At 43.6% G+C, this 24475-nt stretch overlaps 1 protein-coding gene across 8 annotated transcripts in view; it reads left to right on the forward strand.

The window, feature by feature from the left end:
- The first annotated feature begins 461 nt into the window (after positions 1-461).
- GRIA1 (glutamate ionotropic receptor AMPA type subunit 1) overlaps positions 462-24475 on the forward strand; it is a 280959-nt gene continuing 256945 nt past the window's right edge. For 3 of the 8 annotated variants that reach the window (XM_073231154.1, XM_073231125.1, XM_073231136.1), the window contains exons 1-2: positions 463-852; positions 3778-3915. In XM_073231154.1, the coding sequence (XP_073087255.1) occupies positions 771-852; positions 3778-3915 (220 nt within the window). In that variant the 5' untranslated portion in view covers positions 463-770. Of the gene's footprint in view, positions 853-3777; positions 3916-24475 lie in introns of all 8 variants that reach the window. The other 5 variants (XM_073231152.1, XM_073231156.1, XM_073231145.1 and 2 more) reach the window with 4 other exon arrangements.

Here is a 24475-nt window from a genome sequence, read left to right on the forward strand (position 1 = left end):
GCTCCTAGGAGGGATTTCTAGGGTCTCCCCCTCAGGAATTAGTTGTAGGGATAATTGGGCCAGCGGAGTGCAGGAGATATATCCAGCACAGCTCGTGCGCTCCTAGAAAAAGTGACCTAGATGAAGCAGCCTGTGGATGGAGGACGACGGTGGGGACCCCCTGCCACCTACTGACTTACATCTGAACCCACATTCCCAGGAGCATCTGCCTGGCAGGGGTCTGGGGGAGGGGGGGCTGAGCTGAGGAAGGAGGGGGAGGGGAAGAGGATGGCAGGGGTGTCCCTTTCAAGACTGAGCTTCCTGTACCCACCCCCCATCTGCAGGCACACCGAGGAGGTGAGGACGAGGACGGGGAGGCAGGGTGACAGGGAGAGCAGGTCAGCTGTGGACCTCGGAGCTGGCTGGCTGGGTGTTAGCACAGAGCCTGCTGCCTGTGCGAGTGTGAGGGGGAGAGAGAGCAGGGGAGGGAGAGAGAGGCAGGCTGCGAGGGGAGAGGAGAGGAGAGGAGAGGGGGAGCAGGCGCTCAGCTCGCATGAGGACGGGCTTCTCTTTTCCGGGCTCAGTTAATCTGGCTGTCAGTTGGTGTTAACGCTGCAGTTTAAGTGCTCCGACTCCAAGGGAAACAGACAAATCTCGCAGAAGGAAGCAAGCAAGGAAGGAACTGCAGGAGGAAAAGAACAGGCAGAACAGAGAGAGGAATAAAGGGAAGGGGGGAAATACCAAATCTATGACTGGACCTGGGCTTCTTTTTCGCCAATGCAAAAAGGAATATGCAGCACATTTTTGCCTTCTTCTGCACCGGTTTCCTAGGCGCGGTAGTAGGTGCCAATTTCCCCAACAATATACAGATCGGTGAGTGAGAGGGGCAGCCTGGGTGGGACTTTCTGGGTCTGGCTAGTTGGTATTTTTTTTTGGGAGGGGGGGTCCTTGCGCTCCCACCCCCATTCCGGGCTGTGCTTGGCTTTCTATGGAAAGCTGTGTGTGCAGTGATGGGAGGAAGACTTGGCCACCAGCTCGGGGAGGGGGCTTCTCCTGATCAGATGAGGGGCGGAAGGGAAGTGTGGACACGTACACGGGTCCACACTCACCACTCACACTCTAGGCATAAGCATGTGAAATGGAGGAACCACTGCTTTGGAGGAAAAAAATCAGGCTGTAGCAAGGAAAGGGGTGGTGGGTGTTTAAGGAGTTAAACTCCAGTTAGATGCTCGATAGATGGTGCCTCATTTCATTTATTTATATAAATATGTGTGGTGTGTGTAGTTATGTGTGTGATTCTGTATTAAATACACACATATATATTTAATTGAGAGAGGCAGTGATTTCTTACTTGGGGAAGGGAAAGAGACCCTCTGTAAGAAGAAGAGAAGCGTGCTGGGTTTATTGCAGCTCCTGAAATAATGCCAAAAGGCGCCCACTGTAAGTCCAGAGGGCTCTCTCTCCCGCTCTGCTCTCCTCTAGCTGCCTTCTCTCTGCTGTCTGCCATGCTGGGCTGGGGGTCTCCCCACTCCTCTGATCCTGGAACTTCCTAGTCTGCCTTTTCTCTATTCTTCTCCATTCCTTCCTCTTAGATTTTCCATCTACAGAAATCATCTGCCTTTTATACGCACACAAACACACACATGCACATGCTCCTCATCCCTCCTCTGAGCTTTCCCCATTATTGGGCTTCATCCTCCCAACTTGGAGGCAGGTTTCAACATGCTGTCTGCCTTTTTGCTCCCCATTACCTGGTTATTGCTCTTCTAAAAGGACCCCCACCCTCCCTGCATTTATGGGGCAGCTGAGAGATATTGCTTCTCCTAATAATAATGGGTGAAAGCAAAACAAACAGGAGCAGTAACACCAGTAACAACGCATGTCCACAAGGGCTCGGGGCTTCAATGTGACCAGCATTTCAGTGCTGCTTGTGTCCCGGAATTGAGCAAGCTGTTGCTTGGAGGCATCCTTGTTGTTTGCTTCTGTTTTCTGTTCCCCCTACCCCCCATAGGAAGTAGCTCCACTAAGGAAAGTTCCTGGTAGTTTGTTTTCTTTGTGAGTGTTTGGGGGGTGGAGAGGATGTGGTATTTTCTTGGGCATACAGGTGCTGCAATACAGGTCTCTTTGGGCCTGTCTAGTGTGCTGGCTCCCAGGGTAGTTGAAATAGCCATGGAATAACTTGCTTTGTTTCCTGACACCTGTTAAGCTACATTCTGAAGTGTGTGTGTGTACATGTATTAGTACCTTACATTCCAAACAAAACTTCCTGGCTTGGGAGGAAGCTGCCTATACCTCCCCACCCCCCACCCCGTCGTCTCTCCCATTCACTGCAGGGAAGGAGGAAGGGGACCTGGATGGTTTGGGGTGTGGTCATCTGGAGAGGGGGAAGAGGGGAGAATCAGCATCAACAAGGAGTTTTTTTATTTTTACTCTTTAAAATGGAGGCATATGAACATGTGTAAATCACCTGCTCTTACCTGTAGCATTGTTTATGTTGATATTTTGGGACCTACTGCCCACACCTTGCTAACTGGAAGTGCTTCTTTTGAGATAATATGGACTTGCTTTCTCTTAAGAGTATTTGTGCCAATTGTCATGGGCATAAATGCATGTGGAGTGTTTTGTGTATGTGTATATTTTATGTTTGCTAATGTATCTCTGCAGATTTTTCATATTTAGCCCAACTTTTTCATTCATCTGATAAAACCATTATATTTGTTTGCAAATGATAGGTTGAAATATTAAATTGTAGAACAAATGCTGAAGCTATCACTGCCATCAGGGAGTATTTGATTCTACTTGTACATTCTCTAACAAAAGACAATCTATTTATTTGCTCTTAAAAACAAACATGTACCTACTGTGTAAGAAGTGACAAGAGCATTACGTTGGGGCTGTGGTTCCTGTCAGATCTGAGATAGACTTCTGTGTAAATATCTATTATAATTCAGTCTCCAGAAATAGCTGATTTTAATTCACAGAAATGTATTTTAATTCATTTACATGTGCACAGTAAATACAAAGGTAAACCATGACTCTTGTTTCTTGTAACAGGAGCCCCAACAAGTACCTTCATTTAGCATGAATAGAATGTTCAGATCCTCTTGACATTAAGCCCCCACATCTTTGAAGCCCAAGGTTCTGCCATGCAAATACACAATGGCAATCCCTTATGTAACAAGTCATTCCTAGGTAGCTGGATCATGAGTGTGAAAGAAATAAAACACTGCAGAAAATCCAGAGTTTTAGAATAATAAACCTTAGAGGTGACAGAATAGTTAAATTGTACACAGGTCTTTCCAGGTCAAAGACCCAAAGTGTCAAAGCAGAAGGTAATAGTGCTGGAGAAGTGCACAGGGTCCCAGAGATAGGTTTCACCCTGCACCATTTATGAGCACTGCTTCCTCTAAAGCTCTGTGGTGAGAAATGGGTCCAATATAGGAAAAATTAGGCACAGTGGGGTTTATGTGCACACAGCAGCATAGGCCACCAAGGGGGGTCGCACAAGGGAGGAGGAAGAGAAATGCCACCTGTTCTCCTATTTCCTCTGACCTGAACTGAGCTGAGGGGTGAATAATCAAATGTTTGGGCAGAGTGATAGATGTTAGAGGCCCTTGTCACACAAAAGCTTATCTGTGGAAGTTAATTCTCAGCGACCCGTTGAGTCTATTTGAACTCTCCACCCCACCACTATAGCCAGTGGGCCTGGCACAGGGAGAAGGAGAGGACCGGTCTAGGGTGGGCTGTTGAGGAGTTAACCACAGCCCAGAGATCATGTTGTATTTTCTTTCCACACAGGGGGATTATTTCCAAACCAGCAATCACAGGAACATGCCGCTTTTAGATTTGCTTTGTCGCAACTCACAGAGCCCCCAAAGCTGCTCCCCCAGATTGATATTGTGAACATCAGTGACAGTTTCGAGATGACCTATAGATGTAAGTAATTGCTTCTATTTCTGAAATTTCTTTCTGAGATCGACCAACGAAAGGAGGGCCTGTGAGTAGGTGGTGGTGTTGCAAAAACGACTTGTCATTTGTCTTCATAAGAAAAAGCCCTCCAAGAAAATTTTCCAGGGCCTTTTGAGTGATTCCATCGGTTGGTATTTTAGGTCCTGCAATGCTTCAGAGAATGGGTCTGCTTTTTCACTGTCAGCTAACTTTAAATGCCAGCACAATGGGTAGTTGGGGTGACTGCACCTCCCCTACATCTCAGAGGTTTTCTTGTGCAGTTGAGAGAGTTTCACACATAGGAAACTCCCAGAGAAGTAGAATTAAAGAACGTGGAACTTGAGAACTTGGAGAATGTGGTTTTATATGTTTAAGCCTTTCCTGTACATAAGCCCAAAGGAGAAAAACATCCCAGTAGCTTGATAAGAAAGGTTTTTGAGAAGTTATATATGTGGTTTCCCATTTTTAGAAATGACCAAGAATTATTAAAAAATCAGTTCGTTGATTATTTCCAAAATGCCTTGAAGTGACTGACTGCTTATGACCATTTGTAGGATGGCCCTTGAGCATAAAACAGAATGGAGGAGAATCTCAAGAAGATTCTGACATCTGAATTGAACGCATTGTAAAATGTAGGCAAAAAACACCATTCTCAGTTTTTCTGACAACTGCAACTGAAAAGGAAACCTACACGGTTGCATGATTGCTGTTTTATGACAGATGGAAGCATACAAATTAATCAGCAGAGACATTTTCCCTCCGGGGATTAAGCTCAAGTAGGAATTTATGGCATGAAAGTGTGAACTGAATGGGCAAGAACAACCTGAGACCCAAAACTGGATTAAACTGGCACCATAGGCTGTGGGTAACACTAAGGATTTGGTGACTTCTGCAGAGCTATGGATAGGTGAAGGCTTTGGCCGTATTCCCTCTTTCCCACCTGCCCTCATGGTGGGCTCTCAATGGTTTGAACTGAACATGCTTTGAAGGCTCACGTTGAAAATTCAGAATTCTCCCTAAGACCACTCATAGGATAATTATATGAATTCCAAGAATTATAATGACACCATATTCTCTTTACTGAGACTTCGCTGTGTGCCAAGAACAACGATGAGTATCTTACAGCAGCTGTGGTGACCTTCATCACCATGTATTGAGCATGCCCATGTACTGCACCAATTGCTTCTCGTGCATTGGCTCATTGGATCCTCGCAGGCACCTTGCAGGGCACAGTGCTATCTCCCTGTTACAGATGAGGAAACTGAGGCTGTAACAAGTTATCTATCTTGCCCAGGATCACCCAAGAAGTAAATGGTGGTCTTGTGACCCCTAAGTCCATGTTCCTAGAACTGTGACAAATGCACTGATCCTTATGATAATCTGATCAATTTTATACTGAGATTACCTAAGAGCAAAAGGGAGTTTTCAGAGCCTTATAAGGCAGTGACCTGACAAAGCACCTAAAGGAAAACTTCATAGTGCTTCAAAGCACAGCTGTGATTTTGTACAGGCGTGACCCACTGAATAAATAAAATAACAGTTCTGCATTTTGGTAATGGTGAGGTTGAAAACCTTGTTTACTGTGTTACTCATTACCCTTAAAAAAGAGTTGAAGTTTAATTGTTGAATTGTACTTCTATGAAGCTGTCTCCCTAGAAAGCTAGAATAATACTGAGTAGGTAGGTGTTTACTTTTCAGATATTCTCCCAGTCCTTTTGATACAGCCAGAAGTAGGGTCCTTGAAGAAAGGACTTGGGTGTGGGCAGCAATTTATCTAAAAACCACATGACATTATGCATAATCATCTGCATGTATATGCATGTGTGCCTTATTTCCTGGGGAGAGGCTCCATAGCTTTTGTCATACTCTCAAAAGGGTCCATTACTCAAAAAGGATCGCTTGTGTAGGGAATCAAAAAGAATGGGTATTTACTCATACTGCTGAGAACTGTCTACAGCAGAGCTTGGTGAAAAGAGATGTTAACTGCTAGCCCAGTGTCAAGATGTTGACTGGCAAGACAAGATAATACAAGACAAAAATAGGAGGAAATGCTCTGAGGCAAAAGGTGGTGCTTCTGAATTGTTAACTTAACAACCTAAGACTTGATCTCTAATAGAGTTTGTTGGCCATTTACTGGGGAGATTGAAAATGATATAGGTAACATTATCCACTGTGGTTAGTGAACCTGGAGTGAACAGATCTGGGTTCTTGAACTACATTCCTGCCATATACTAGCGTACGGGTTTCAAAGAATTAGGCCATTCTTTAAATGTTCCTTCAATGCTCTGAACTGAGGTGGACATGGGAAAAACAGATGAGAAAGGGCCCTTGCTTTCAAGAAGTTTATAGTCCATTGGGGGCCACTGCTGTGGGTTGTCTAAGAAGCAATTATGTTATCTTGTGCTTAGACCTTTAGTTTCTTCCCTTTAGCTCCAAGATCAAAAAGGTTCTGGGCAATGTGGGTAGTAATGGTGGCATTGCAATTCCCAGCGTGCCTGGAAGATCCTCTGTTAACTTCCATATGAGGCTTGGGAATATTTTGGGGTTCTGTTCACTGTGGTTCCCTGGTCTGGGAAATCTGAACATCTGTCCCAGTTTGAACTGAGTAAAAAATATCAGAGGGAGCAGAGAGGTTTTAGGTAGGCTACATCAATTAATCATTTATGGGAAACCAAGAAGAGCATCTTATTCAGATTTAATCTCATGGGTTTCTTGGAAATCTGAACTAGTAGTTACCTTAAATTAACTGCCCAGTCTTACCTCCAGAGAATAATCAAATCTTTGTTTTTCATATTGTTGGCTGTCATTCGATTTTTTTTCCTGTGTATTTTGCTATTCAGTATCCCTCCACCAGAGGGTGGAGAAGGGAAGGGAGAGGAAGTGTAACAGGAACTATTCCTGCTAGAATAAGAACCCAGATCTACTCACTCCAGGTTCACTAACACAGGGGATTAAAAAGGAAGCGTGATGTTTACAGGGTCAGGGATGCAGCGGAGGTGGCACAGGAGTATCGCTAACAGCACCGGCCAAGATGACAGTAGTGTCTTTGCATTCCATCTTCTTGCCTTCCTTGTCTGCCACCATTAAGGGATAAAGTCATGAAATCAGCAACCCAAATGCCTTGGGATCTCCTCTGAGCACTCTTCCAAGCCTAGCAGGTCTGGAGTGGAGGAGACTGTCCAGAGGTAGCATTTACTTATCAGCTATTAAGCTTATTTTGGTGTCTTTGTGGTAAGTATAAATAAAGGGACAGAGAAATACTGATTGGGGTTTCTATTACAAGTCTAAGGAGCATTTTTGCAACACATTCTTACCCTCATTCAGCAAACAAATGGCGAATGCCCTCTTTGTGCCACACACTGTGCTAGATGCTAGTAGTAGTTGCAATGAAGAAGACACAGTCTCTTTCCCTGGGGAGTTACAATTTAGCCCAGAGGTCCTCAAATTTCAGTTCATATGAAATTCATCCAGAGCACTTGTTTAAAGCAGTATTCAGGGTGGACTCTAGACTTCCTGAATCAGAATATTCAAGAGCTGCTCCTGGGGGTATTCTGTAGTAGTTAGTATGGGGGTCACACTCTGAGAAACTCTTTAATCTAAAAAGCCTTCCATTCCCTTAGCAAGCATTTTTGAGCCCTTAATCAAGCCCAGACATGGTGTTATGTGCTAGAAATGCAGACAAAAGTAAGACATGTTCCCTGCCCTGGAGGACTTTATCCCTAGTGAGGCCTGACTGTCCTGTAAAGAGAAAATTAAAACGTAATGTTGTAAGTGTTACAGAAATGATTTGTATGGAGTGTTAGCGATGCCTTAAAGAGTGGGGTTGGCCTCTCAGGGTGCTGATTGAATGGAATCTCAATAATAAATAGAAGCTTTCCGAGGGGAGAAGGTGAGGGGGCAGAAACGGATAAGGCAAAGTATGTTCCCAGTAGAAGGAATGGCTTGTGCAAAGGTAAAGAGGATACTTTACTTTGTTCTTCCCCTGTTGATTCGTCCTGCACTATTACCTTTGGTGTGTGTTTACAGGTCAGCTCTCCCATAGTGGAGTGTTCTGACCTCCGTGGCACTCCATTCTGGGTCTCTCATTTGCCATTTATTAAACTCTATAGAAATGGTCACCAAGTGGCCATCCATAAGGTAGTTTCAGTATGATATTTAAGAATCATGAAATTTCACATCAAAATTTGGTCATCTTAGCTCTCTTTGACTTTTTAAAAGACTTGGCAACACTAGACCCCATGTCTAGGTAGCTCCAATTTGCTGGGAATGAGCCGGGAATATATCCCATCTAGATAACTTCTTTCCCAACCAGCCCACTTCTCTCACTTTTTTAACCTGCCTGGATCCTTGAAGCATTGTATTTTCAAGCCCCTGTTGATTCATCCTGCACTATTATCTTTGCTGTGTGTTATAGGTCAGCTCTCCCACCAGAATGTGAACTGCTGTCCAGAAAGACCATATGTGTCTATTGTTTGGTGTTGCTGAGGACACCTGGCACAGGGCTATACTCCTAACCCAAGAGAACAAATGTCTCTACAAGTCAGGGAATCACAGAGCATAAAGATGCTGAGAGCCTACATAACAATCTGGTGGCAGGTAGTTGCCTAATACTGGTGGGTCTCCCACTATTGTGGTTCTATAAGGAAGTCCAAGGGCATTCTAAGCAGACCATAGGCATGAACAACAGATGGATGGCATATTATCCTTGCCTAAACGTCCCTCATCATTTTCATGTTGCAGACTAACAGTTCACAAATTTGTTTTACTTGACCTGCACAATACTGCCCAAAATTTGGCATTAAAGTCCAGATGTCTGGCTTCTTTGAAAAACCTCTGGGCATCAGGTAACCCTGGACCCATATTCTGGCTCAGCTTTTATTGTCTAGAGCTGAGAAGTGCTGTCCTCTTTAAGCATAAGGCATAAACAATCAAGCTTGCCAAAGTTCTCACCACCCCCTATTGTACGTGTAGCCAGTATAACAAAATTGTGTTGCTTGACCAGACCAAACTGCTTACACCTGATTTATATCCTTCAGCATGTATCGTTTCTTTATTTCCTAAGAGTCTCTGTTCTTCACTCTTCAACAAATAGAAGGCACAAAAGGTATGTGACTCCTGCTTTCAAAAAAATAGTCTATATATGATAATGAAAAGATTGGAGGACTTGTGGTAGCACAAACAAAGATTATTTTGAAGATCTGCTATATGCCAGATACTTCATACCTGTTGTCTGATTGCAGCTTTAAAATAATCTTGAAAGGTTATTATCCCCATTTTACAGGTGATGATACTGAGACTGAAAGAGATTGTCTTCCTCATATTCTAGAGCCTATACAAGGTTGAGCTAGTGTTTGAAGCCAGCCTTGGGGGACTCTAAAACAGTAAGCCTTCACCCTTTCCAGATACATGACTACCGGGATGCACAAAACAAAAAGAGCAGTGAAAGTGCCCAAGTAAGAAGTACCACAGTGAAGTTTATGATTCAAGATTAAGAGCTAAGACATCTGAGGCAGAAGCTAGGGCCATGTATAACAAGGAAAACTTCTTGGGGGAGGTGGGACTTAAGCAGGGTAGAGCAGATTTTGGTAGCAAAGTCAGAGGATGGTATTTTGAGTGAGTAAAGTCACAATATTTCTCCTTCCCTTCTCTCAACCACTACAGCAAAAGTTTCTTTTTGTGAGGTGGAGAGTTCAGACTTGGTCTCCTGTATCCCACACTATGCTCTAGGTTGAATGACAGATGTCTGCATTGCTCTGGGGGATGTTACAATCTGACTGTGGCTTTTTACCTTCCCCTATGTTCTCACTTTGAGACAGGCAGGCATCAACATGTGTCTGTGGTTGACTCTAAGTCCTTATAATAGCAATGATTGTATGAGCTTTTTGATGCACAAAAGTAGCTGTGAACATTGCTTCCTCTGACTAGCTTGAAGACTCTGCTGAGATCGGTGAGATTACCGTTCTCCTCTTAGCTGCATATAGGACACTTGGGAAACTGTTAAGATTCATTCATTTGTTCATTCACTCAAAGCACTTGCACTGTTGCCCTCTGTGGAGCATATGTACCATCATTGCCCCTCCCCATACCCTTACAGACAGCATTCATTGATTACAGAATTCTTTCCCACTGAATCTTAGACATGGCCTTAAATTCCCTCTCACCATAGCATTTCAGGCAGCTACTACAAATTGGTCAGAGTTAAAGCTGATGAAAAAGATAAAATCCATTTGCCATTACAAGGCAGTGCACTAGGAACTGAGGAAAATAAAATGCATTAGACATTGATTCCCTACTTGAGAGACCCATGTTCTTACAGGGGAAATAAGCATGCACAAATCCCTTATAAATGGAGAGTTTCTCTCTTTCTCTTTTACACACACACACACACACACACACACACACACACACACACACTCACACAAAGCATGACAAAGAAGGAAAACCTCCAGTAGGAGGAATCAGATTAAATTTCATAAGACACGGACATTTGAGTTGAATTTAGAAAAGCAGGTATGATGTAGACTGGGAGATACACACACACACACACACACCAGGTTTTAGGTAGTGAAAAGTATACTGAATTGGGGTCTGAGGACATGCCTTCAAATATGGACTGTCTTCTTGGATAACTCATTTGTAACTTTAGAGAAGCACCCTCTCCATGCTTATTTATAAAATGAAGCTCATATCATCTCTGAGAGTCCTTCAAGGGCTGTTTTTCTATGATAAGAGTGTATAGAAAACTCCAGGATAAACTATTAAGAGAAGAAGATCTTATACCAGCCTTTGGTTGGAGGGAGGGTCACTAAAACAACTGAGAATCTAAGAAAAGCTCTGAACTCCAACCCCACCCCCAACCAAGTTGCACATTCAGGCAACATTATGTATGCAAAAGCAGGGGTATTAAGCCTGCCATGGGCCTCAGGCACATTCATTCAATATTGAACAGTATTTATGGAGTGCTTACTTGTGAACAAAAACCAGAAAGCAGCCCTGTGCTTTCAGAGCTTACCGGCTAGTGAAGGATCCAGCTCTTAGTCAAATAATTGTACAAATGAGTATATCATTATAGTTTGTGATAAACATGTGAAGAAAGGACCATGATTCAATGAAAGCATATTACAAAGGAATCAGCTCCAGGCAGAGGGATGAATAAGTGTTCTAGCTGAGAACCAAAGGCTTTTGGTGATATGGTGCTGAGAACAGGAGGCATATTCTAGAAGCTTCCTGGGCAAAGGTCTGGTGGAGTGCAGGGTGGGTAGTGGGGGTAGAAGAGGGTGGCAAGAGCCTAACCTTGCGGGCCCTGTTACAGATTTCGATCTTTGGCCCCTAAGCTATGGGAAACCCACTGCAGAGTGTTACGCAGAGAAGTGCCATGTTCAGATCTCTGTTTTCTCACCGGGAATCAGATGCTTGAGAGCACTTTGTTACTTTCACGTCCACTGGAAACCTTTTGCTTCTACAGGAATGGGCTTTGTTCCTTTCCTCCTGCCACCAGTCTGCGATGGAGACTGGCAGATGGGCAGAGGGACGGGGACAGGCACAGGAGGAGGGGAAGCTGGTGACTGGGTGCAGGGCTGAGTGTCATACACGCTTTGCGGGTGCCCATGCATGTGCTCGTGGGGGCTGGCAGCTGGTCCAGCACAGGCCTGGACATCTGGTAGGCCTGTGTGTGGAGGCGGGGAGCCTTCTAGAGCCCCCACTTATTCCATCAACTGGAGAGACTTCTACACTGAATCTTGTATCCAGTTAAACTGGACAACTCAAAGTCCTCAAATTCACACTGCTCTTTCCTCCACTTGTCCCTGTAACCGCTCCTCCTGTGTTCCCCTGTTGAAATTCTGTCCTCGGGTCAGTCCTGGCTCTGACATCATCATCTCCATTAAGTCTTCCTTGCTTTCCTGTGTTCACACCCTACTCTGCCCCTTCACCCTTTTACTGTCCCCAGAGCAGTTGCCACACTTAGCTCTGGGCTGTAGTCACCTGTTCCTTTGTCTGACATGATCAACAGTGAGTTGGGGGCAGTGGCCTTGCTCTCCCTAGCCTCCCATCACCTCCAGCACAGAACAGTGTTCAGTGATGCTGTCGAATGAATGAACACATGCATGCGTGGTGGTGTGTCATGTAACATCAGTGGCAGGGAGGAGCAGAAGCGTGAATTACTGCTGTTCAGGGAGCAGTGCTTTGATATGGTGAGATTTGAGAGTTCCAGAAGGCTGCATTGTAAATTCCTGTGGAAGGCTGTTCTCCTGGTGTTGTTGGAAAGTGTTGGGGGTGAAAACCAGCTGTAAGTCAAATTAAGTCTCATTCCTGCTCCCTCCGGACTATTGTAAGGGTCCTAAATAAAGTACAAGGTTCCATTTTCTAAATAAAGAACTTCTACTTCTGGTTCAAGGCCTGGCTGTGCCTTGCATGGCTTGGACAAATCAATTTCCTCTTTTGAAACCTCAGTTTCTTTCAAATGAAGGTAATAATTATATGAATAATATGTGGTTCTTACAGGAAGGAGTAAATGGCAGCTGTTTTCAAATCACCTTTCCATTTGCTAAAAATGCCATGAAGTAGGTACTTTTAGTCTCTCCTATTTACAGATGAGAAAACTGAGCTCTCAGAGGGAGTGAGCAGAGGCAATGGCTGTGTGTTTCCAGTTGCGTCCCTAGACGTCTGGGGCCTGGGAGGGCCCTCTTCGGTCAATCGACCACTACGTGTGCTGTTCCCTGTGGGCCCAGCACTGTTCCCCCCACAGCAGCAGCCCTCCTCCCCTGGTGACGGTGCTTGTCCCAGCCTGTGCACTTCCAGGTGGCCTGTGTACTCCGTGCCAGCTGCAGTCGCAGTGTGCAGGGCACTGAGGCCGCTGCAAACTCTTTCCATCCCTGACTGCTGTGGTGACTTTGGTGGGTCACAGCTTGCTATCCAGAGGGCACAGGAAAGCCCAAGGTCCTGGGAGGTCCAATTCTTAGAGGACACAGGCAAGATTGGGTTTAAGGAGGCAATTGGCAGCTAATGAAGTTGATATCCAATGGTTAAGCCTGTTTCTGTGTGTTCTTTATGTAAAATCCCTAGGATGGAAATAAACTTTCTGAGATTAGCTTTTTTTCTGTGTACAAAAGTGACATGTGTATTGTAGAAAGCCATGGAGACATGGATACCAAACAATAAAATTTGTGAAATTATAGCACTAAGGGTAAACTTCCCATCTTTTTTCTGAACATTTCAATTTGGAAATTAAGATTTATATAACTGTCTTTTAACATGACTTTTGCTCAGTGCAACACATATTTCACTTTGAATATTACACATTCATTTTTAACGTCTTCTTAAAAGCCCATTGTACATATGTACCCTAATTTATTTGATCTGTCTCTTTTTATTAAATATCTAGTTTATTTCCAATTTTTTTTCCTAAAAACAATGCTATGATGATCATCACAATCAAAGTTTAATCATTTGTATATATTATTCTGATGTTAAAAGCATTATGGGCCAGTAGAACAATTTCCAGTGAGACTTAATAGAATTAGTATATACAGGAATTGAAATAATTTGTTCGATGACAGCTTTGGCATTGACTTGCTGAATGACCTTGAGAAATCTTGGTGTCCAGTTTAGTTTCCAGATGTATAATATGGGATGGTAATACCAGATTATTAGGGTTATTAAAACAGGCAAATGCCATTACTTATATACAAGAGCTTTGAAAAATCAGAAGTGCTAGGCAAATACAGGGTAATATAATTAACAATGTTTCTTATCTATTAACATGAATGCACCATAAGTACAATGTGACTAATTAATCTTTAGTGTTTTCCTATGAGGGTGGTCATTATCCATGAATGAATGTATTTTGTGGATGGGGAAAACTGAAATCTTAAGGAAGCTAAGTTTACTCTGGATCCAAATAAGTAGTAACACTAAACCTGAAACCATTTCTTTTTGCTCATGATTCAGTTTACATTGCATTAAATACATGGGCCAGACAGTTTCTGTGGCTTAAGAAATCATTGTCTACAGGGACATGCGGGTAAGCCCATTTGGGCAGTGAGCAATCAGGACATTTGGTGGCAAGCGATAAAACCCGATTAACTAGATAGTTCTGACTTCACATACAGCTACGTGGGAGGACCTGAATATCAGCAGGACTGAGAAGCATTCTCTAGATTTTCAGGCTTAACTTTTCTCTAAATTGGCTTCAGTCTCAGGCATATTTATGTCATATGTCAGAGTCCAGCTCATCCAGCCTTCACTTGCCTATCTCAAAGACCAAAGGAAAGAGAACTACTCCTTCCCCATCAGTTCCACAAAAGTCCTGAGCCTGATGTCACCGAATAAAAATCAGAACACATGCTAGTTTCTGAACATGACACAGAGGTCAGGGTATTGTCATCTTTTTGTAGGTCTCAGCCTAGTCACATGGCATTCTTAGAACCTGAAGTGGTGAGAAGGACCAAATGGATTATTCGTTTCAATCAATCCACTCAAACTACATGGACATGGGGGAGGAGTAGTTTCCCAGAGGAAATAAGGATGAAAAAAAAATACCAAAATAATGGAGATTAGATGCTCAGGAGGCAGAAAAAAAAAGAGTACAGATGTCCTCCCAAGGCACAACTCTTCAGAAGAGAAAATGCAGAATGGCTGGATGGAGAGCTAGACCAAGAGTCAACATGCTAAAGCAGAAAAGAAACATCGATAAGAGAAGAGCATATAGGGGATTATGGTGGGTAAGGCAAGATCAGAGGTCAGTGCAGACAAAAGGTTTGAATGAAAACAAACTCATGAGTTAGTCAAAGGTGTCAGGAGTCCTGACAATTCTTGCCCAGCCAGGAGCAAACCTGTGTTCATGGAACAGTTTTAGGAAGTGTTGCTCACCCACAGGGGTGTGGCTGGGGGATGGGGGTCCCTTCAGGCCACTCTTTGACAGCATGTTAGGGCTGTCAGCTCTAAGTTACCTGGTGATCCTTAAGCACCTATACTCTTTCCCAGTGACCAAGACACTTCCTGCTCTACTCAGACATTCAAGCTATTGTGCACAAAGTCTCTAAAAGTCGCATTTGGAATCCTGGCTGCAAATCCGATGAGCCCCTGTCACCAAATGGTGGGTTCTTCTGACTGGTTCTGTCCATTCTGGTCTTTGGCAGGACTGAAGCCTTCCTTATGACAGAAGACGGGGGACAGAGAGCCAGGATGAAATGAGGGCGTTTTTAAACAGGCAGAAATCTTAAGTTAGTTTCTGCCCAAGGAGAACAGGGTGGTATGGTTCTTTCATGCTAGGTCATGGATTCATCATGGACTGAAATCCTAATGAGACCACAGGATTGTAACAACTAGAAAGTGGCTTGACTAGAAAGGCTCAGCTGATACGAAGGAGAGCATTCATTTATTCAGTCATTAGTATTTATGGAGTATTCTGGTAAATCAGATTATTATTTGGTAATTATTCATCTCTTCCCCAAATTCCTTGGGAATCATAGATCTCCTGCTTCATTAATGTTTTGTGTAGTCATGTGACTTGCTTTGGTGACTGGAATATTATTAGGCATGTTTCAAGCAGAGGCCATGAGACAAACATGCCCAAGCTTGCTGCTCCTAGAAAAAAGAGAAATATGAAAAACAGAGGTGTGTGGCCAACCCACAGACTAAAGTCTGGAGCAGAGCTGTCCCAGTTGACTTGAGTATCTGTGAACATAATAGTAAATGTTCACTGTTATGTAGCACTGAATTTGGGGACAGTCTGTTATGCAGCAATAACTCATCAATACAAGCAACCACTGCATGTTCTGCATTTTGTAGGTACTGAGCAAATACCAAAGAATGACAGATATGGTCCTGTTCTCCATGAGACATTATGTTCCAAAGGGAGATAGTCAATAAATACATTCACATAAAAAATAGTAGAGATTGTTGCTATAATCATAAGTAGGATGTGGCGACTAATCACTATAGTAGAAGAGAATGCCTACTTTAGATTAAGCTGTCAGGGAAAGCATCTCTAAAGAGGTGACTTTTGAGCTCAAATAAGAAAGTTGGAAAAGAGCTAGACGAGAGTATATTCCCCTGTGGAAAACAGAGAACCAGTCACGGGGAAGTGAGACTGAGAGCCTCCGTCTGGGGAGGGGAGAATGAGGGGTCCTGAGAAACTTCCTTGCAAATAGGGTCACTCAGTTGTCCTAGAGGGTGCCGGCTCCTCTGCACCATGCTGTGTATGCATGTCAGGGGTTGGCAAAGATGCACCTGCGGTGAGGCTTCTGGGGGCCCTCCTCATGGAGAGGTGGTGGTGCCGTCTGTCCTCCTGTCTGGGCTCCGCACACTCAAGAGCTGTGCTGTGCTGCTAAGGGTGACAGGAGAGGGAGACAGAGAGAGAGAGAGAGAGAGAGAGAGTCTATATTTTCCTTCTTTCATAGAGGAGGAAAATGAACTAGATGGTTTCTAGATTGCCTTCCAAGTCTGTGATTATAAAACTTAAGGATTCTGTCTGGGATTCTAAAATTCAGGGATTCTGAGATTTAAATTATGTGTGAACATGTTAAATCTAAGAACCTACCATCTCTGTGCCAAACTCCATTTGTTAATTGAGGAGGTTAATTAGGGCAGAGTCTCTCTTGAGCAAGCAAGACGAGCTCCAGCCATTTCTAACCTGGGTGTTAAAGCCTGTGGAGGTCTCACAGGTGTTAAGGGGGGGCAAAGAACATCTACAGCAAGCCCTCCATTCAATCTGTACTTGAGACACTGAAAAACAGGAGTGTTTGGGAATAGAAAACTCATAAAGGTCCACATGGAGACTAGAATCCAGATAGTTTGTTAGCTTTGGGGAAATTACTTAAACTGTATGACTATCTCTTCCTCCTTACTCCAAGATCATCCGGAATACCTTAGAATATGGTTTCTATTCTGACTTTTCTAATGAACCAGCTCTCCTAGGGTCATGGATTTCTCATCAGCAAGTCCAGCTGTACTATGTTTTTGTTTCTTGAAGCCTCAGGCCATTGAGAGTCTTCACACCTCTCCCTAAAACCACAAACCCACTATCTTCTCTCTACCGTCACCATCAATGCTCTCTCTGGCCCCTTCTGCTTTTTTTTTCCCACCATGTCTATCCTTCTCAAGATGCTGGCCTCTACATTTTGGGTTCAGTATATCAAAAAAAAGAACTTGGCATCTTTTCATCAAACCCTCACTTTTTTCTGTGGAATCACTCAGGCTCAAAATGTGGGTGTCTGGTTTGACTCCTCAGACTTTCAATCTCTCCATCCAAATACATGTAATGTGTGGTTTCATCACCTCTATAACCCTTTATTTTATCCCCATTTTTCTTCTTTTTTTTACTAGATTGTAGCTTTACTGTTCTGACTAGTCTTTGTGCTATAATCCACCTGCCACACAGATGGTAGATCAATTTCTTGAAGACTATTCCTAATCATGAAACTTCTGTCTTAAAGAAAAAATTGTCAATGGCTCCCCTCTTGTTTGAAATCCAACTCAGCCCAGAGGATGAGTATTTCAATAATATGGTCTCAGTCCGCCTACCTTTTGGGATTGATCTACCACTGCACACTCTCTGTTCCAGTCCAAGTCGGCTACCTACTATGGCCACAAACGTGCCTCCCAATCTCTCACCACTTTGCTTTTGTTCATGCTCCTTCTTCCACTCAGCATAGTCCTCATTCATTCTTCAGTCAACTATATTTGCTGAGCACCCATTCACTGGATCCTGGGGGTGTCTCAGAGAACAAATCACAAAGTCCCCACACTCCTGGGGACTATATTCTGGTGAACAAATAAACAAATATAATGATTTCAAATAGTTAAATGCTATGAATATAACCAAATAGAGCCATGAAACAAAGAGTAGGCTAGTGAGCTGCTTTAGATGGCTGGTCACAGCAGGCTTCTCTGAACAGGTGATATTTTAACTGTGCTTTGTTATGACCAATAGAACTTTCCAGTATGGTGGGAGCTATTCTATATCTGTACTGTGTAATATGGTAAATCACTAGCCGCATGTGCTAGTGAACATTTGAAACATGGCTAGTATGACTGAGGAACTAAATCTTTACTGTTATTTAGTTCTAATTAATTTAAATTTAAATGGCCACATGTGGTTAATGGCTACCATATTAGCACAGATCTAGACTCTAGAACTTTCCAGACAAAAAGAATAGTAAGTGTAAAGATTTTAAGATGAGAGTGAGTTCGTATATCAAAGAACAAAAGGCCAGTGGGGCTAAAGTATACTGAACAAAAAGGTAAGTAGAGTATTTTGTAAGCCATCATAAGGAATTGAAATTGCCTTTAAATAAAATAAAAATGACTAATGGGGTTAAGCTTGGGAGTGGGTGATCTCATTAATATTTTTAAAAGATCTCTATGTTTCTGATAAACTGATAAGTGACACGAAAACAGTGTGTATCAGTCAGTTATTGCTGCCTAACATGTAACATCAAAATCCTAATGGCTTATAGAAAGCTTTTTTTTTCCTTAAAAAATCACAGTCTGAAGATTGACTATGTTTCACCAGTTTTAGGCTAGATAAGGCTGGACCCCAGGAGGGTTTAGGCCTGCCCCATGTGTCTGTATTTGGGGAATGAGGGTGAAGGAGCAGCAGCCACAAAAAGACCTGTTATTCTCATGGAGGATCACAGGAACACAAGAGTCGAAGTCTTGTCATGCAAATACATTGAATTCCTCTGCTTGTGTCATGTCTTCTAATATCCCATTGGCTCAAGCAAAGCATGTTGTCAAACATAACATTCACAGGGTAGAGAAATACACTCTGCCACCTAAGAGGGATTACAAGGTCACATGGCAAAGGGCATAGTCACCCAGTGCATCACAGGAGGGATCCAGGGAGACCAGCTTAGAGGCTCCTGCCACAGTCTACATGACAGATGATGGTGGCTTGGACCAAGGTGGAAGCAAAAGAAATAAAGTAAATTTGTAATTTATTTTGAAGACGGCAGCAGAAGGACTGAATAAGAACAATAGGATGGACTGAATGTAGGGCATGAGGTAAAGAAGCCAGACCTACTTTCCAAGGTGCTTCTCAGATATTACCACTATTCTGTGAAACTATTTCTCATTCCTTCCATTATAACTGATGATGTCTTCTTTTATTTTAATAGCACCCCTTTTTTGTGCTGCTTCCCTTGGGCCCTTCAACTTTCTACCTTCTGTATGTGGGAAAAGATCATATCTACTATCTAGACCCTGAGCTCTTTCAGCGTTAAGAGTAAGATTATTTTATTTGCAACCCAAATGCTTAGGGCAAATTGTCAGTAAGTATTTCCAAGGTAGCATAATCATTAAGAGCAAGGACTTTGAGAAGACTTCCCTAATTTTGAATCCTGTGTGATCTTTACAAGTGGCTTAACCTCTCAAAACCTTGGTTTCTTATTTTGTGCAATGGCAGCAATAATATATTCCTCTTAGAGTTGTTGTGATGATTGAAGGAGATAAACTTGGACGTGCTTAGCACAGGGCCTAGCATAGTAGGTGCACAATAAATGGGAGCTATTATTGTCTGTTCAATTTAATTGTTGGTGATGACAAGCTTTTTTGGAAATGCCTCCCAGAGTCTTCATCAAAAAACCCAGTGTTCTTGTTGCAATGAGGGACATGGAGAATCAAAGCGCTCTCGATGGGATTTTGTCATTTAGTTAGGAAATATGTAGATTTAAAGCTTCTTTGATCTGAAAATGACAGTAACAAGAAAACCCCAAAATAGAGCCACTTTGCTACTTGTTTCCTTTTACCATCTGCCAAGATGATTCCTATTAGTTCTCCAGGTCTTGCTTGGAGTCAGCTGCCTTAAAATAATAAAATGAAATAAAATTTAAATCTGGCCCTGCACTTATTTGGGAACAAGAAGGCAAAATGTCTTAACTAAATATATAGCCAGTTGCTGCTGAAGTAAAATATAGGGCAATGGTGACTAAAATGTTAGAGGAATGAACTGCTCTAGGAAAGTGAATTTGAGGATAAAACAAAGGATTAATAAGAATCTGACTTTTTTAACCAGTTGTAACTGAGACGGTTTCTGAAATGTACTCTTCTGTTTCCCCTCAGTTAGATGACTGTGTTGATCCTAGTTTAATCCTGCCTTCAGCACAAGCATCTGGCAGGTCCAGGGGGCATTGTGAACTGGATTGTCCAGGGATGGAGATGAGAATGGGTGAAATAGCCAAAAGAGAATGCACGAAAGAAGCGGAGAGTTAACCTGGAGAGTTTGGCTGTTTCAGTGGAGGTTTCTGGGGAGCCTTACAAGATACCCTTGAAGCAGTGCACTGATTTCAAACCAGAAAAGTCTTTAAAGTCCAGGAAAAGGTATTTCAGAGACAGAATAATAAAGTTTCACAGCTGATACTGGAAAGGTCCTCTTTACAAATGAATATAGATTGTTTTGTTTAGTAGTTACTAGAATATGGTTCTCCATAAGAATAAATTTACCTGATGTCAAATGACACAGAAAATCCACAATTCTACATGATAAACCCCAAAGAGTTAGTTTTTAGAGAGCTTTAGGAACCCATCTAGTCTATGCTTCCCATTTGAACACTGGTGTTCAGAGGTTGCTAATCAGTTCTCCTTGGAGGTCAGGGTGATGAGGGGAGGTTGCAGGTCATCAAGTTAGTAATGTTGGCTTAAATAAAGTTGGGGGTTCCATCCTTCAGGATTTTGAAAGCCCTTTAATAATGCTAACGTGTTTGGTTCATTTCTCAGAGGGAGGTAGTATATGTATTTTCCAAATTTTATAGTCCCTCTTTCTGTGGAATTACCTATTAATCTCTTGTGGGAAACACTGCCTAGTCTGATGCTCTGTTTTACATACTGTGAAACAAAGGCCCAGAGAGCACAAAGGATTTTTCTGCAGTGAGTTAGCTGCTAGGCCATGATTCTAACACAGGACTTCTGACCACCCAGCAATATCTCATTCCACTCTTCCTGGCTCCCTATCAGTTTTTGGAGCTGGTCCTCCAAACTGTTTTACCCAGAGTGAGGAACTGCCAGCGATTTCGGAAAGAATTGGCAGAGGGCAGACAAGCATTTGTCAAACTGGCCCTGGCCAGCCTTGCTACCACGGTCTCTTTTCCCACCCCTGCGAAGCCAGTCTGGGCAACCTACGTTTGGATGTGCATTCAGGAATAACAGGCAGCCTCTGTGGCACTGTTTAATAAAAAGAAGCCCCAAGTTTCTTTTATAATGAGGCAAGTTGAAATAAATGATTTTTAAGGCACCACAGAAGTTGATAGCAAAAATCAAAGAGGCAGGTTACATAGAGAGGCTGAGTTGTGCTGACGTACAGTGGGGACAGTGACAAAATTCGATGATGGGAGTTTGCGTTGGCTTTGAGGCAGCAAAATTAATTTTTCCCTAGGCCTTTATCTGATGGGTCCATATCTGTTCTTCCAGGTGTTATAAAGACATCCAGTGCCTGGGCACACTCAACCCTGGGTAACTGTTCATTCACAGACAGGAATGGTGGTGCCATATATGGACCATGTTCAGACGGTCTAGGACGTGGAAAGCATTTCCAGTGAGGAATGGCAGGAGACTCTGAGAAGGGCTAGGTCTCCTTTGCCAGACACCTACCGAGCCATCTTTGGGAAAGGATTGCATTTAGTCTCTGTGGCTGAGGGGACCAAAGACCAGTGAATGGAAGGTTTGGCTTAATAGGTCTTGGCTCAACACTGCAGAGCCCATCCTGAGGGTGTGGGCTGGCCAGCAGTGGAGAGGGGCACCTGTCTGCTTCTGGCCTCTCCCAGGCAGCATGGCTATTGGAAACCTGGCGTTTCTACAGAAGTGCCTTCCCACCTCCACTCTGATGACCCAGGGCCTTAGGCACCTCAGGTAGAAAGTCACCTGTTGGTTTCAAACCTGCCCTTTCCAGCATCCCTGATCAATAAAGACACAGCTTTCTGAGCTTGGCACTGATTCCATGAAGTGGTGTCCCTCTGAAATTCAGATGTGGAATTCCTAACCCCCAATGTAATGGTATTTGGAGATGGGTCTTTGGAAGTATATTAGGTTTAGAAGATGAGAACATGAGGGTAAGGCCTTCATAATGGGATAGTGCCTGCTCTCTCTCCCTTTGTCTCCTCACACACAGAGGGTAGGCCAGGTGAGCACCCAGAGAAATGGCAGCCAACTGCACATCAGGAGGATATCTCTCACCAGAACACAATCACACTGGCACCCTGATCTCACACTGCTGACCTCCAGAGCTGTGAGAAAACACACTTCTGTTGTTTAAGCCACTCAGTCCATGGCATTTTGTTATGGCAGCATAAGCTGACTAATACAACTGGTAATTGAGGCATTTCCTTCACAATTAGTGAATCTACTTAGATGTGGACAGGAAGCAACCTGAAGCTTAAGCAAAAGGGCAGAGAAGGGGGTGCATTTGGGAAGTGGAAGGAGCCCTATAGACTAGACCTAAGAGCCGATGTTCCACTGAGGACTGGCCCTGTGCCCAGCCTTCTCCCACTTCTCGTCATCTCACTAGACCAAGAAAACATGCGCATCTGTTCTCCACAAATACTCTGAATTCCCCACCAACGCAGAGCCCCAGGAGAACCTGATACAAGCAGTGCAGGGAGGAGAGGCACAGGGTATTCGGTTTTCTCAGGAGGGTGGCTGGTTCTTTGGGATGTCGTCTATTGTGGTGCTTCCATTTGTGCCTAGTCAGCGAGCCACAGTGGGGTCCAGAGGGAAGATGGACATAGGACAGTGGAGCTTAAGCCTCGGTTCTGCCACTGCTCAGCTGTGATCTTGGGTGACTCGTGGATCTCTCTCTACTCAGTTCCCCTCCATGACCTTGACCACTCTCACAGCCTCAATTTCCCCATGTATCCCTGTTGAAAAGAGACCATAAAAAGAAGTGATGCAGACTTTGTTATCAAACATCTAATGAATTCTACACCTGCCACATCTCACCCATGAAGCCCTGGGCAAAATTGTGTAGTAGCTCTGAGTTTTAGTTTTACAGCCATCAAATGGGTTAACAACAACCCCTATCACAATGGTCTTTACATGAATGGAATGAAAAATTGACTGTGAGATGCTGAGCACAGGGTCTATTATGTCTAGTAAAATACTAGCTCTGTCTTACTTCAACACTGCTGAACAACTTGCAGCCCCAAATACTCTGCTGTAATACACACTTAGACCTCATCTGGGCTGGCCTAAGAACTCTCAGTCACCCTGTGAGATGCAAATGAAAATCCACTGAGCTCAAGGAAGGCTCTCCTGGCTGTGCAGGTAGCAAGTCCCACACCCTCAAGGGAGCAGGGCGGTGCCCTTCCTCAGCCACTACTGCTCAAAACCCAGCAGGCTGCGATGAGTTTCTTGCAAGACTGTCTTTCTGCTGGACCCCACATTTCTCCAGTGCCAAGGTTGATGTTTTATTTTGACCAGGTTTTAACTAAGCTGGCATGGTCTTCACTGGGCATTAAGTATTTGAAAGATGGCCACTGAATGGATGAACAGTAACCCACCATATCTACTTCTGAGGCATAAACTTACCACCATTTCCTTTCATTTTCAATCAGTTTTATAACTACTTATGAAAATCCATCTGCAAGACCCATGTTTATAGTCTAAAGGTTAAAAACAATGTTCACCATTTATGTGAACACGAATCTCACTTGATTCTCACAGCAGCCCTTGGATAAAAGAGAGCAGATGATTATCTGATCTCATCAATAAGCAAAGAAAGGCCCAGAAAAGTTCCAGATGATCCTAAAAGGTTACACAGCTTCTAGGAGTATATAAAGATCTGGATTCGAGCCCTCTGTGTGCTGCAGACTTGTTGTGTGACCTTGGCTCAGACACTTCCCTTCTCTGGGGTTTGGACTGCTCTCTGGGGTCCCTTCCACGTCTAGAATCATGTGAATGGGAGAGCCTATCAGCTGGGAAAACAAGGCTGGCTGCTTCCAGATTCCCTTCCACGGAGGAGAACTGTGTGCACACTCTGAACCTATCAAAACACTAGGACAGCACGAGGGGCTGTTATGATGAGGTTGATGGAAGCCCCTGAACTGGCGCTTTGGTGTCCCCATGCCAACTGAAGGGAAGACAAGAAAAAACTGAAAGACTGCTTAAAAGCAAACACAAAAACAAAGTATGATCTATGTCTGAGAAAAAGTATTTTACCACTGGCAGCATTCATGACCATACACGATGGGGAAAAAAAATTAATTGAAACCTCATCTTGGCCTAACAGCTGGATCCTAGGGCTGGTGACACAGGAAGAGAGACAGGGTGTGAGAGATGCAGGGGCCTGGCGGGAAGGGGCTTTGGGGCTGGCTCCCCTTATCTGCAACATCTCTCAAACAGTACCTTGTCCTCAGCAGCCAGGGGAGCCACGGAGGCCCAGAAGATGCCATCTGCTTTTTTCATGGTATCGCCACCCCCACCAGCACCAGGCGGCCCAAACAGCAAGATGACAGCTCTCTCTTAATATTCAACTGAATTTGTTTTCAGTTGCCTGCCAGCATCCCAGATCCCCAGAGTGTCCACATGGCTTTATTTTGTAATCCACTGCCTGATAACT

This window comes from Manis javanica, chromosome 1, assembly GCF_040802235.1.
Source record: "Manis javanica isolate MJ-LG chromosome 1, MJ_LKY, whole genome shotgun sequence".
Classification (NCBI taxonomy): Eukaryota; Metazoa; Chordata; class Mammalia; order Pholidota; family Manidae; genus Manis; species Manis javanica.